Source organism: Ramularia collo-cygni (genome assembly GCF_900074925.1).
Source record: "Ramularia collo-cygni strain URUG2 genome assembly, contig: RCC_scaffold05, whole genome shotgun sequence".
Lineage (NCBI taxonomy): Eukaryota > Fungi > Ascomycota > Dothideomycetes > Mycosphaerellales > Mycosphaerellaceae > Ramularia > Ramularia collo-cygni.
In genome coordinates this window covers 757,359-771,698 of record NW_019716259.1, presented here as the reverse complement: position 1 = coordinate 771,698, position 14,340 = coordinate 757,359, and the positions used below count along the sequence as shown (strand labels likewise).

The window sequence follows — 14,340 nt, the reverse complement described above, 5'->3', positions numbered from 1 at the left end:
AGCCCGTGGTAAGTCATTGATGCGCGACGTCGTCGTTCTCACTTGGTCGACGATGCGCGTGGATGCATGCTGCTGCGAGGGCTCTCTTCGTCGACGGTCGTTATCGATTGGTAAGAGTACGCACAGGCAAATGGAAGCTGCTCGAAACGAACAACGTTGTCTTTCCGCACGTCCCAATATTGATGAAGAAGCGAAGGAAGGATCAAATATAATGTGCAATCAGCAATGACATTTCGTCTATAATACATAGTTACAATCCGTTCAACCACTAACACTGCTCTTCTCGACCAGCGCTTGAGCCATAATGTGAAGGAGTCGAGATGCAAGAAGCAGCCCTCGTCGAAGCACGAGGCAAGCAAATGCATCATCATCGGTAAAACCCACAATCCGAAAACACCCTCATGCCACATTTCCTCCAATAGAAAGGTATTAATTGTAGACAGCGAAGGTAGAATGGCCACGAAGGGTAGGGCCGTGGTAATCGTGCTGTGTTACCGGCCCGATATGTGAAGTGAAGGGTGGAGGTGGACGATCCTGTTGAAGAGGATGCATCATCCAACCCCATCCCGTTTTTTTGTTTGTGAGGTTTTATCCCCGGCATGACGACGTAAAAGTTCGTATCGAGATGTTCCTCCCGCTATGGTGAAATCATGGTATCATGGACCACCCACGCAAAAGCCGCAGCAGGTAAAGATGGACCGTAAGGAAAGGTAGAGTGCTTTTACTCCTCACGCTTCCTCTTCTTCGCTGGCTTGCGGTCATCGTCGAAGTCATTGTCGGAGTAGCTGGCGTTGCTTGAGCTGGATCCAGACACTTGAGCGGTGACGTCGAAGAGCATGGCACCAAGTTCGCCAGCGTCGGGACTGAGACGGTGTTGCTGTGGCATTTGTTGCGACAACTGGGGCGGGTATGGCTGTGTCTGCGACTGAGGCGGTGGGTATGGCTGCTGCTCTTGCTTGGGACGGAGGATGGTACCTGCCTCACCGCTGTTGACAGATTCGATTGGTGGCGGCATGGCCGCGTCGCCAGGCTGCAAAACACCCATAACCATAGTGCCAGCACCGTGGGTGCGCTGATGCTGAGAGAGATTGTCGGAGCGAGAGAACTTCTTGCCGCAGTCGGTGCACTCGAAGGGCTTGTCGTGCGTGTGAAGGGAGCGGTAGTGACGCTTGAGGTGTTCCTGCCGACGGAAACGACGACTGCATAGGGTGCACACGAAAGTCTTGGAGGGATCGTCAGTCAAGGACTGCTTGCGACCGCGACGCGAGACGGCGCCGCTCGGAGCGGGAGTTGCGGCAGCGGACTCGCTAGCGTCGGCGTCAGCGTCGGAGTTGGAGCTGTGCGCGGTGGATGCCGGCGCGTTCGAGGCGTGTTGCTGTTGGTTGTTGGCTTCCGAGGCGTCGTAGGACAGCTCCCCCTTTTTCGATGAGCCCCTGCGCTTGGATTTGGTCTGCGCGGACTCGGAGGCGTCGGGCCCGGAGAAGTCGGACATGGGAGGCGAGTATCCGCGGGCAGCGGCAACCATTTCGTCCTCGTCGCTGAAACTTTCTTCGCTGAAGAATCCGTCGTCTTCGACAAATCCGTGTTGGAGGTCGAGACGTTGTCGCTTCGCTCCGTTGAAGTGGACTTCAGGAGCTGATGAGTAAGCATTTGGACCCCCGGAAAAATCGTCAACATCGTCCAATTCGAAAAATGGCTCGAATGTGGGGTATCCAACCAATTCAGCAGGCTGAACAATGTGCACATGCGCCTCTTGCTTGACCGGAGCCTTGTGTTCGTRCTGCCCGCTGCAGTGATGTGTGTTGGCGTGGAATTCCGAGCTGCCAATGCTCAGATTGCGGGGATCGCAAACTTCCTGATCAGAAGCGGCGGAGCGGGGCACGGGAGATGGCGATGGCGAAATATGTGTCGAGTTGTGACGAGTGTCAAACCCATATGTGCTATCACTGGCCGCTGAGATGGAGTTATTGTGCAGGAAGACGGGGGTCATTGGAGGTGAACCGGGACGTGTCCAGTCTCCACCAGCAAGAACCTCTTGAAGGACCTCCTCTTCACAGCCCTGCTTCACTGCGGGATACTGGATCATGTGCTGTTTAGGGATGTAAAGTCCACTGGCGGGTGCGTGGAATTCCACGCTCGAAGGTGGCGTCGATGCAGAGCTGAAAGACCCCGAAGCAGAGAGCGTGGGTGTTCCGGGATAGTGCTGATGGAACTCGGTTTCGATTGGCAAGAGTTGCAAATCTTGCTGCTGGGCATAGTAGACCGGCTTAAGCTGTTGGCGAGGGGAGGCATCTGGTGTGAGTATCGCCGGTGGTAATGAATACATGGGCTGTGGCTGCGGGTGGTGGACAAAGTGCGAGCCAGCGGAATGTGGTCTGTATGCGGGGTGTTGGAATTGCATCATATGCTCCGGGCTCGATGCGAGTACAGCCATGGGGAGTCCGTGGGGCTGCTGGTGGGCCATGAACTGTGAGTGGCCGTGCATCTGTCGGTTGTCATGGGCGGGCTCTGGATTATAGTAGAAAAATGGAGATGGCTGCGAAGCGTACTCCATTGTTGCCGTGTGTGTTGGTGCTGAGTGATGGTTAGTGTACTGGAAGCTTGACGAACGGACMGCATCGCAACCATAGGGATGTCGACTGACCAAATATCGATGGATGATTGGGTGATTCAGGTTGTTCGAAACATGCACACAGGTTTCGTCGAGTCAGATTAGATGGCGTTAATGGTGGTGGTAAGGTTGTAGACGCTGTACAGGATCCAGATATAGCCGAGATCGAGAGAGTCCCAAGGAATGACTGTTTGAGACCAGGTGTGTTGTTGTTGGTGGAAGTATGGATGTTTTTCGTGGTGGTATGGTCGTGCAAGCAGTAGTGTAGCAAAGCCGTTCCAAAGGAGTGACGGGGTATCGAAGCCTCTTTTGCACAAAAGCACAGCGTGTGGGAGGAATCGCACCGTAAGGGAACAAACGTAAGGGAAGAAAGATGACGACTGTCAGTGGAGAGACGATGAAAGAGAACGATGCGGTTTAAGATAAACCCTGGATCCAGGCGAACGCACGAATAGGTTGGGGACGAGGCCGATAAAGACAGATCGGCGACGCGGCGGCGAGAGTAGCACGGCTCGAAAGCGTTAGCCAGGCACATAAACTAGTCGTGCGGTAGTGCCAACGCGATTCGAGCTGGCTCATGGGGGACGTCGGGACGGGGATGAGGGACCCATGGCGCTCTGACCGGAGAGTGGTCTCAGGACTCGACCAGTCCCGGTCCACCACGCCTGCAAGCATGCTGTTGCTGCTGCACGCTACTGCTGCGTGAATGGCGCATTCATTGGCTCGTCTGCCCACACACGCGAGAGTGCTCTGCCAGAAGTCGGCGCCGACCGTGTGCTGCGCCTCAGAGCTCGCGTTCGTCCTGCAGCATCGCTGTCCTCGTCCATATCACTGCGCGCAGGTACCGTGGACCGCCCGCTGTGACAGACACACTGCGGCATGATAGCGATCATCCCGGGCAGAAGAAAAATCATCTGCCCGGACACGGCGCGGCTGCACTGCTGCCCTTCCACGACAGCGTCCACCATCGCCACTCTATGTTTGCAGTGCAGTCGGAGTCAGCGGGTTGCAGTGCAAACAACGCTCGCTGGCCCTGTGGTTGGTCGCTCGCGGCCATCCGGCGTTGCGCGCTGCGAATGTGACAGCTCTGCTATTCGATCGCCCGTCTCAGGTCACGGCCACTCTCGTCAACGTGCGTCTCACGCATAGCTGCGTTGGTTCTATTGACTGCATGTTCGTGGCGGACACATCGCGCCGTGCCATGTCACGATGCGGGCCTGTAGTGTTCCTCCGCCGCTGCGTCCTGGCCATTCTCGCTCCGAGGCTCGCTCACCGTGGTTTGAGTGGACAGACGGCAACGCCATCGCGCCGAGCCCAGCGGCCAACGATGCCAATCGATGACCTGTGCCGGAAGTCTATCACTTCCAGCATCGGACCCTCGTTCAGGATTCGCCTGCTACTTGTGCTCACCCCGCGAGATCAGATGGATCACGCTGCTGGGTGTGCTGCACACGGCGCTTGCATGTTGCCGTCGCCGACGACTGGTAGGACACGGCTTGACCGCGTTCCACACACCACCGTAGCTGCGCGAGATGAGCAACGAGCAACAAGTGAAGATCGGTGACCGTGACCGTGGCCCAGCTCCGGTGCTCTACGGCAGAGTCAAAATCGACGCGTTCGACTGGAGATGGGTTGCTTTCTGCCGCGGCATGGCGGCGCTGTGTGATGAAACAGCCTGTCCATGGCCTAACGCAGGTACCGTCCTCTGAAAAGTCCCACTTTCGCGGCCCAACAAGCAGAAGCGGCGGGGACCCACCGGCGATCGAGAGCATCAGATAATGATTGGCTCAATGTCCCGGATGTGCGCCTCTTCCCCACGCCGTGGTTTCACTCTCTGACGCAGCGTCTTCTCGAAGCAAAAGTCCAGCACTCCACCTGCGACCCATCGCCCAGGCGTTGGAACCGATGGACCGCAAGACTGCATCAGCTAGAAGGCGATCGTCTTCGAGAAACGCATACAGTCGGAAACACGATTCTATTCTGATCATTGTGCAACATGAGTGTCACCGCCTTTGTGAGGTCGGCTCCGCAGGCTTTACTTCGGCTGTGACAAGTTTTGGCCATGTCTCGAGGCTCAACCCAGGGACAGGCACGTTCACGAGCTCGTACTTCTTCGACACGCCTCAACGACGTTGACACACAAGTACTAGCGGTACCATCACGTCTAGGTTGTTGCTAATGCTAGTGTTCAGAAAAAGCACAGACGCTTCATCCGAGTCAGTGCAAAATCACTCATCAAATGCGCTCTGCTTTATCCCAAACTACACTACTACTACTACTACTGCAGGTACGGCTGCTCGTCTCCGTATAACGATAGTTCGACCAATGCAGGTTTGCATGTATCTAGTGGGATTTCGTGCAGAGCAGAGCTTTTGGCATGCAACCTACCGATATCACTTGCATGATACATATTTCTGATTCGCAATTGAACATTGCTTTTTGTGACAAGTGCGCGAGAGCCAACTCGAATGGCGTCTTTCTCCACAATAGCTCGCTGTTCCTCATATGCAGCATGGTTGAGWGAAGTTATCACGGGACCACTTGCCTCGGTGGTGAGGAGAACAAGCTCGGCGACGCCTCGTCCTTCCACGAGTCCATCTAGCACCATACACACAGCGTCCAGATGTGCTGTAGTGCGGCACCATTTGCTATCCTGTCTTCACGGTCCGTGGCTCCYGACTCACCGCTRGTGTGCCCTGGTCCCATCACAGTCACACACCAAATGTCCTTCACGTGCTTTGCTTGGAAGCTCATAATTGATCGACCCCACACGAAATTGAGCGACGATCTTGAGTTGGCGACTTCCGGTGACAACTTGCCGGCGGCGGATGGCTTGCACTACTTTGCCGGGGCACTGGATAGTGGCAGACTTACGCCCGATGCCGTCGAGTCCGTCGAACTCTTTTCAGCTCTCTCCACAAGCCCGGGATTTTTGCAATGGCATTCACCACATTTCTGAGATGGGCGGAGATGACAATTTCGATCTTTTCTGGGAAGGGCGAGGCCCGCCAACAAGCTCACGAGGTGATGTGGATCTCTGGACCCCAACACCGTCCAATCTCATCGTGGTTGCTATTCTCCGTCCGCTCGCTCGTGCCCTTCGACCCTGTAAACAGATAGATCGACGTCTGGTCTCGCGGACCCGCCTAAACTTCTTCAAACTCGGCATACCAGGGTTTCGAAGACGAGATTCGATAGCTTGGACGGTCTGGACGACTTGGGTTAGTACAATCACTCGGCACATTACTGGTATGTTGGTTGATATGTTTCATTCTGGAGTAGTTCCAGTCCTGCGGGGCTTCTCTTTGCATCTCAAAAGGCCGGCATCCAGACCCCTCCTTCACAACTGCCAGCTGTGAAGGGTCATCTCTGGCGACGAGAGTCACAAGTGGCGACAGTTGATCCGGGAGTGGACRGGACTCGTCCTTGGCCTCGGACGGTGCCTCGCTGCCGATCAAACGGCCGAAATGGCTTCCATCAATGGGAGGTGGAGTCGTTAGACGGGCTCGAGCCCTCTGAGGCCTCGTGGGTAGTGGATATGCCTCATCAAGGCTGGACTCTCGTCAAACAATTCGATGTCCACAACCCTGATCAACGCCCAGAAATGGTCGGGAGAATCCAGGGCGGACACCATCGACCAGATGGGCGGTGCTGACATGTAGCGGTCCGTCAATGAGAAAGTCAACCTCGACGATAGTCACGCCCTGCCAATTGTTAGAATATTAAACGATGAGGTGGAATGACGATGAATCCGAGCAGTGATGCCGCATTTTTGCTACTACGTATACCCTGCTACAACGTGTGATGGTGGTAGTGGGGCATCTCCTGCACTCCGCAGCATGAAGTAGGAAAGTCCCTCGCCCCGGCGTTGTACCTGCGTCGTACCTGCATGTTTCGTCATCGTATGGCAAAGCCGCATTAGAGGCAGAACTACCAATGGCTACAATTCATTGGTAACCGAAGGTGGAGCGCCGTTGCGATCGTGCCCTGGCGTGAGCTTCCGAAAATTGCAACGTGACTTATGGCTGAGCTATGCAGCCGGTGCTGCTGTCTACTTCTTCTGAATGCGGTCGTTGCGCCTTCGCCACGGAATTGCATGGCTTGCCATGCGATGACTTTATCGCTACTATTTCAAATTCAGGATGGCGGCGTCCAAACGACAAGCTCTGTTGTTCACTTTCGGACCGGTCTGGAGAGTTCCCAACTGCAGCGACGCCACCAACGGCCGAGAATCTGGAGTTCACTGGCGTGCACTTCGTACGGAACGTGCCTCAGACCTGGATTGGTTTTCCTACTAGCATCTAGACAGGTCCCGCTTTCGTGCAGCTGTTTTTGATCATGCGTCGWGCGACTCCCACGGAGTGCATGCATTCGTCTCGTTTTTTGTGAAGCGACAACACGGTCAGACGCACGCAGAGCATATTGATGAAACATCAACAGTCCTCGATTCGTCGATCCGTCGCTCTTGTTGTTGGCCACATTGAGCCTACGACTAGGTACCGCGAYGTAGAGTATGGACCCTCACCTACGACCAACCGATGTCCTATTAGGAGCCGCGAGCTAGGACAATACCATGCCGTGTAGCACTTCCCACTTCACACGCTGCATCGGCCGACGCTGTCAAACGATGAGAAATCTCGATCGCTTCCAGCTTTCCTGGACCATGCATCGACCACTGTTTGGCCATGTTGCAACTTGACACACATGATACGGATGCCTCGCGAAGACTAAAAACACGTTTGGTATGGGTTTGTATGAGTTGAGGTGACGCGGACTGAAACCGACATCGCATGGTACCGCAACGACCAAGTTCTGATATCCTGATTCCTGACCGGCACGTCACATTGACTGATGTCAACAAATTTGACCGTGCTTGCCTGCGCCGCGCGTTGATAGTCGATCGTGCACTTCGTGTTCATTCAAGACCCTGAACGATGGAACGGCTACCATTCTCCATCTCGACGCGACCGAGTTGATGGACAGCAAGGATACGACAATAATCTGCTTGACGGCTTGGTCACTATCCACCACCAATCCTCCTCGGTGGTTATTCCTGTAYAGGAAGCTCGTACGCGACTGATTTCTCGGCTAGCAATGGCATGTCGCTTTAAGATTGTTCTTTGATCTTCGCAGAAGGTGCAAAACTCACGGTCCACAACCATGGATTTGGTAAGGAAAGTCCCTATCAGACTATCGTCAGTACCTTAACTTACCCTTGCGGTTTCTCATGCACGACAAGCAACTGGAAGGTGCTTGTACACTCTGGCCTGTAACGAGCGGTCCAATCAACAACATCATTTCTCCTCCGTCGTAAATCTGTGCCTACACAACGACCCGTTTTCCTTAATCCAGCAGCACTGGACTCGTATCTCGCAGTGAACGCCGGATGCCCTCTATCCTATGAGGAGCCTGTGCCTCCCAACAATGCAACGCCTGGTAAATCGTGCCGACTACACATGGCTGTACATAAGCGAGATGTAACTCGTCGGGCCCCCGTGGTTCGAGTCTTCGTCCAACTATTCATCGCCGCCAAAATGTTCTCCCGATGCTTCAAACCGGCCTGGGCTTTGCAACCCTTCAGACCAAATGTCGTGGAACGAGCACAAACGCTTTGAAGATCGTCGATAGTGCCTTGCAGCATAGATCGTGTCGTGCAGCATGTCCATGCAGGCACACAGATCGACTAAACGTTGATGCAAGATATCCTCCTGCAATATCATGATTCACATATTTGTCAACCAAGCCACCACGCATGGCTGGAGCCGAGTCAAGGTCATGCAAGAAAGCAGTTTGCAAGGCTGGGTTGGCGAAACGCTTTGAATTGCGTGCGTGATGGTGGCGCAATGTTTTGGTGGATGCAGGTGTATGAATCGTGGATGTGCCGTTTTGGTTGGAGGCGACGGCGATTGTGCACTGATGCCCAAACCTACGATTCGGCGCTCGCTTTGGAATTTTGCAATGCAGAATATCATCTATGCGGGTCGGGAGTCATCAATGGCAAGAGATATTCCTGCTTCGCATGAGTTTTCTCGGCCCGTATGTCTCCTTGACTCGGCTTGTGTCAAGCGGCAAGGCACCGGCATGTGAGCTGCACACTCCTCACTCATGCTCATTCCTGTCAAAAGGTACATGCAAGGCGATGTCGACCGGGCTTGGAGAGGAAAGCCTGTTGTGATGCGAGAGTGGAGATGGTAGGTGAATGGACTCTGTGCATGATTYGGTGTGCAAGTGGGGTCGGTTTCGAGTCTCGGCTCACCTGCCCTTGAAATCCTGATGACTGTCATCTGAAGATACCTCACCCTTCACTGTTCCTCAACATCGCACACGATGAGTGCGCCAAAGATCTCCCTCGCTCTGGGAGCGAAGCGGCAGGCCCCTTCGACCACAAATGGGGTCAAACGCCCGCGCGCAGCACTTCAAGAAGATGAAGATGATGGCGTGGAAGTAGGCCGCACAGAATCAGTCTCACATTTCGACAAGACCGCTGGCGGCGCAATTGACTCCAGTCGCAAGCAAGAAACTCAAGGTCCTTTAGTCATCCCCAGGCAGGTGAACCGCAATTGGAAGGAAGCCGCAAATCAGCGAAAGCGACAGAAAAGTGGACTTCCTGAAGGCGCAGGTGGTGGAAGGGAGGGCTTGGATCGCAGGGTCGCGGCAGTTGAAGCGGAACTCGAGGCTGCGAAGCCAAAATTTGGCTTGAACACATATGACAAACCTGTCGTTGGAGATGCCGATGTTGCTAGCGAAGCCATGGGCATTGCACATGAAGCACAACAGCTTCCACCGGAACCAACCCCGGATGCGGAACCACTGCGCAAGCAAACGGACGAGGAGAGAGCTTTGGATGCCTTGATGGGCAAGACTACTACGGACAAGACTTTGGTTATCCAGGCCTCAAATCCGCTCAGTGAGGAAGACGCGTTCAACAATGATATTGCGTCTGCCCCACCCATGCCTTCGATGGACGACTATGCCCGCGTGCCGGTTGAGCAATTCGGAGCAGCTTTGTTACGCGGCATGGGCTGGAAGGATGGGGAGGGTGTTGGCAGCCAGCGGGGCATTAAGCTGAAGAAGGAATCTGTGAAGCCTCCTGCAAAACGCTCGAATCTGCTGGGCATCGGAGCGAAGGAGGATGCAGCGATTGCTGGAGAAATGGGCGCTTGGGGAAGAGGTGCCAAGGGTAAGGAGGTGAAGATTTACAACCCTGTGCTGTTGAAAGACACCAAAACTGGGGAAATGTTCACAGAGGAGGAGCTCAAGGCCAAGGCAGAGCGAGACGAGAAGGCGAAGTATGAGCGTGAGTGGGAGAGGAAGGAGAAGGAGAAGCGAGGTGGTCGGGGCGACCGCAGTGGTGGGGATGATCGAAGGCGAGATCGCGACGGAGACTCGCGCGAGCATCGTCATGAGAAGGACCACGGGGGTGACGACGGACGTCGACGTGACCGTAATCATAGCAGAGACCGCGACCGAAGAAAGTATGATGATAATGGAAGCGATGCAGAGTACCGTCGGAGGAAGGAAAAAGAGAGGCACAGGCGACAAGACCCAGAGAGGGACGCACGCAACGGTGGTGATAAACATCGCAGACGTGGAGATAACGATCGAGACGACGAGCGGCGTCGTCACAGGGATCATGACGATGGTGGCAGGCGGAGAGACGATGATTCTCGGCGTGAGCGCGACAGAGGTCACAGGAGATAGGCAGGCGCTGCCGAGCGAGTAGTGATACCCAGACTGGAAATGGTAACTACTAGGGATCACAAGTCAACTGGAACGACGCCTTCACTCAAGCGATCTGTAGATCTCGTGGGTATCCACGATGCTTGAGAGCCCCGTAATTCGAATCTGTCATGTCATTGTTGTGCAATGCTGTGTGGGCAAAGAGGTGAGGTGAATATTCATTCACTTGCTTCGCCACTTAGTCCCAAGGTTAGGGTTAGGGTTGGGGTAGTGTCGTCGCCGTCGTCGTCGTCTATCAACAGAAGAAGCCACCGTGTTGTCCCAAAAACGGTCTTTAATCTTGAACGTATTGGGAGACAATATGCTAAATGGCAATGTGTTGATTGCTCACGCTACGGGAACCTCATCTACTGATGAGCATCCTGACAACTTCAAAGAGTGTGCCAATTTGACCCAGAATACACTTGGTGCCAAGTGAGCCTATTAAAGCCTACACCAGGTGGTCAAGTAGGAAACGCTGCGGCCTCATGACTGAAATGATCAGCATACACGCTGGTCAGCCTCCAACACATGATCGTTTTAATTCATGACTTTCATGACCGATGATGCTGAAAGCCGTCACACATATCATCCTGATACTCGTTCACTCCACCTGGCGAACGCGTTGCCACGCTCATGCTCAGCCGTAATCAATGCACTGTGACATCCCCCCCTCACAACCCATTTGTAAACCCTCTACTCCCCATGGTCGWCCTTCTCCAGCTTTCCCATAGCTCGCTTCTCTCCGCTCTCGCCGAACAGCCTAACGCGATCAACACGCATCTTCTCCCCATCCCCGTGACCGTCCGCAATGAAGACGGTAAGACTGCTGATGTTCTGAAACTTCACAAATCTCAGCTCCAGCTTCACGGTGTGTGTCTTTGCGTCCCAATCCTTCTCTCCAATCTCCAGCGTCTGCGTTGCCGGCGTATCCTCTGCCTCATCGAAACCTAGTACATGCGAGCGATTGACATACAAATGGACCGTCTTGGGTCGCACAACGTCCTCATCGTCAGCCTGCGGTACTGATGTGATGTGGAGAGTGTGAAGTTTGATGGTGGACTGGAAGGGAATGAAAAGGATAAGCTGCTCGTCCGTATCGCTCTCGATCCAGTCTGACGTGGTCGGTGCCTTGCCYTTGYCCAGGGCGGACGGTTGCTCTGGGGCGAATACTGCCCGCTTGTCGCCCTTGTCGCCATCGAGATTGAGGAAGTCCAGTCCTTTGATCTCCACTTGGTCAGTTACCTCGCCATAACCCCGTGGTGCAGCAGCTCCCGTCCACATTCCGCCACTACTACTGCTGCTTCCTTCTCCCGCGCCTCCATCATCTGCTTTGCCTGCCTCCTCCGCAAGCTGCTTCACCGCAGCATCCAGACCCTTGGGATCGGCACCTCTTACACGCTTGACCTCGCGACCGGCCTTGAAGATGAGGAAAGTGGGCATGGCGGAGATGTTGTACGTTGCAGCGATCTCTTTTTGTTCGTCGGTATTCACTTTGGTGAAGGTTATTTGGCCAGGACGAGAGAGTTGGGTGGAGAGTGCTTCATACACGGGGGCGATAGCCTTGCCTAGCAAATGTCAGTAGAGGCCGGAAAGACTCATGCATTGAGGAGCCATACATGGCCCGCACCATTCTGCCCAGAAATCGGCGACGAGAATGCGTGACGAGGTGAGCAGGGATGAGAAGTGAGCTGGCGATGTGATGGCCACCGTTTTCGACATTGTGAATGATCAATGTGGACCTCGACTGTCGTGGAGTGTTGATGTTTGGTACCTGTATGTTTGGAGAAGTCGAGGATGATGATAAATGTAGCTTTAACCCCACCAAAACAAGGTTCCTGTGTTTGCCCATAGGTATGTCACTGAACTCATCACTAAACATCAACATCCACTTCGACCTTCATAGCGACTGCATAGAATTGGAGCAAGACATGCCCAACGCATCCACGCTGGCTGGTCTACAACTCAACAAGAGCGAACGTTTGGTCCTGCTGTTGCTCAGCTACTTATTCTACGGTCCGGTGCTTTGGAGGACGTCGGCAAGGCTCATCAAYGGATTCGTGACATTTCGCGAAGCCCGCCGTCAAGTACGGCAGGAGGAGGACCAGCAACGTTAGCAGCAAGAGCATCGAGAAGGAAAGGAGTCTGCAGACAGAGATGGCATCATCAACTATATTCGTGCTGGATTCAGCGTTCAAGCGGACACAGGTCAAGGTCACACCAGGCACCCATATGCGCGATGTGCTGGAGGAAGCATGCAAAGCCCGAAAGTGGGATCCCGAGTCTTATGCGCTCAAAACACAAACAAACAAGACAGTGGATCTCTCGCAACCATTTCGCCTCTCTGGTCTGACCGGCGGCGCAAAGCTCACGTTGATCCAAGCGAGCCGCTCGCCGAGTGTCGTAACCGTGGCACTGCAACTACCTGATAGCGAAGGCGGAGGCAGACTGAGTGATAAGTTCCCCAGTACAACAAGTCTATGGCTGGTGCTTCGAAAGTATGAGGATGCTGTGGCGGGTCAGCCACCGCGGAAGCTGAACCTCACCCAGCGTGGCGTGCCACCTTCACAGTCTGCAGGCCCCGGAATTCTAGAATACGAGCAGCCGTGTTTACATGTGATGGGCAGAAATCTGGAGTCCTTTGTTGACTTGCAGAAGACATTAGCACAGCTAGGCTTGAACTCGGGGAATGTGCTGATCCGCTTGAGCTTCAGGAGTGTTGGTCAACCTCTAGAAGAAGCCATGCAGGAGATAGAACAGTATTTCAAAGGAGTGGCCGCTCCTTCCACAGGGAGTAGTGGCTCTGCTGCGCCAGCTGCTCCTGACCTCGGTCGTGATAGCCCTATGCCCGACGCCGACGCTCCGCCTGCTTCCATCGACGAAAGCGAGACTTTCACCGCATCTTCTACAAAGGTATGTCATGACTATCCATTAGTACCCTCGAGAATGGGGGCAACAGTCTCCCAACAAACCTTCAATCAGAGCTTCAAATCTGCCTTCCACAAGAGACCTAAAAAGAACAAGGCTGATTCTTCCGACAAGACCGATGGCAGCGCCAGTGTTAACACAACTCGCGACAACACCACTACCACTTCAAGTCATGCAGACTCAGCCACTCAACCTGTCATCTCAAAAGTTGCCACCCCGGCATCTGTTCAAGACAGCACGATACCTGAGAAGGCTACGAGCTCATTGAATACCGGCGAGACGATCACTACTCTGTACAGCACACCCCAGGACGATGTAGTCACTTCGAACTACGCCAATACAACGTCCGGAATCTCAGTCTTCCGGCCTCCCTCCAACAGCGCACCTGCGGCCTCCCTTTACGAAGAAGACCCGCGGACATTCGAGCCTAGTATTGATCATGCCAAAGCCCATCAGGCAGCCCTCATCCGCTCAACCCAAAACAAACGCCTGCCCTCGGACAAGGAGCTGGCCGAGCAAGCCGAAGCACAGCAGGCCGCCCAGGCAGAGATAAAGACGGTCGTGGTCCGCGTGAAGTATCCCGACGAGAGTATGATCGAAACGAGGATCACCCCAGCCACCACCGCACAAGATCTCTACGCACAAGTCAACGATACACTCGCATCCGTCGATGCGATCGGAAATTTTCATCTGAAGCACAGGGGTGACAAGGGGCACGAAGCGCTGCCAAACGTGCCCAACAAGCGGCTGGTCAAAGACTTTGGCTTCAAAGGGAGAGTGCTTGTGACCATAGTCTGGAATGATGGTGCGACTGCGAAGCTCAAAGAGGGTCCTTCATTGAAGACTGAGCTGAGAAATGTGGCGCAAGACTTGAAGGTCGAGTTGGGCCATCAGAGGAAGGAGGGCGAGGCCAGCCACAAGGCTGCTATGGATAAGAAGCMCACAGGCGCCGCTGATACAAAGGCGAGTGGTAAGAACCCCGCCGCTCTCGAAGCAAAGCTTAAAAAGATGATGGGTTTTGGTAAGAAGTGAGAGGGCTTAGGTATATGATCGACGCATCGCTTTCGTGGCAAACGGCATGG

At 54.3% G+C, this 14,340-nt stretch overlaps 4 protein-coding genes; 2 read left to right on the top strand and 2 right to left on the bottom strand.

Moving 5' to 3' along the window:
* Positions 1–721: 721 nt before the first annotated feature.
* On the bottom strand, positions 722–2,554 carry RCC_04031 (uncharacterized protein; the record flags this gene model as incomplete). The annotated part of the gene is made up of 1 exon (XM_023769313.1): positions 722–2,554. One exon carries the CDS (start codon positions 2,552–2,554, stop codon positions 722–724), a length of 1,833 nt encoding a protein of 610 aa, XP_023625081.1.
* Positions 2,555–8,938: 6,384 nt separating this feature from the next.
* On the top strand, positions 8,939–10,312 carry RCC_04030 (uncharacterized protein; the record flags this gene model as incomplete). The annotated part of the gene is made up of 1 exon (XM_023769312.1): positions 8,939–10,312. One exon carries the CDS (start codon positions 8,939–8,941, stop codon positions 10,310–10,312), a length of 1,374 nt encoding a protein of 457 aa, XP_023625080.1.
* A 714-nt stretch (positions 10,313–11,026) lies between these two features.
* RCC_04029 (probable thioredoxin) lies at positions 11,027–12,052 on the bottom strand (the record flags this gene model as incomplete). XM_023769311.1 has 2 exons in its annotated part: positions 11,027–11,898; positions 11,950–12,052. The coding sequence occupies 2 exons, from the start codon at positions 12,050–12,052 to the stop codon at positions 11,027–11,029; spliced, it is 975 nt and encodes a 324-aa protein (XP_023625079.1).
* Positions 12,053–12,487: 435 nt separating this feature from the next.
* RCC_04028 (uncharacterized protein) lies at positions 12,488–14,290 on the top strand (the record flags this gene model as incomplete). XM_023769310.1 has 2 exons in its annotated part: positions 12,488–13,243; positions 13,373–14,290. 2 exons carry the CDS (start codon positions 12,488–12,490, stop codon positions 14,288–14,290), a joined length of 1,674 nt encoding a protein of 557 aa, XP_023625078.1.
* Between the last annotated feature and the right edge of the window lie 50 nt (positions 14,291–14,340).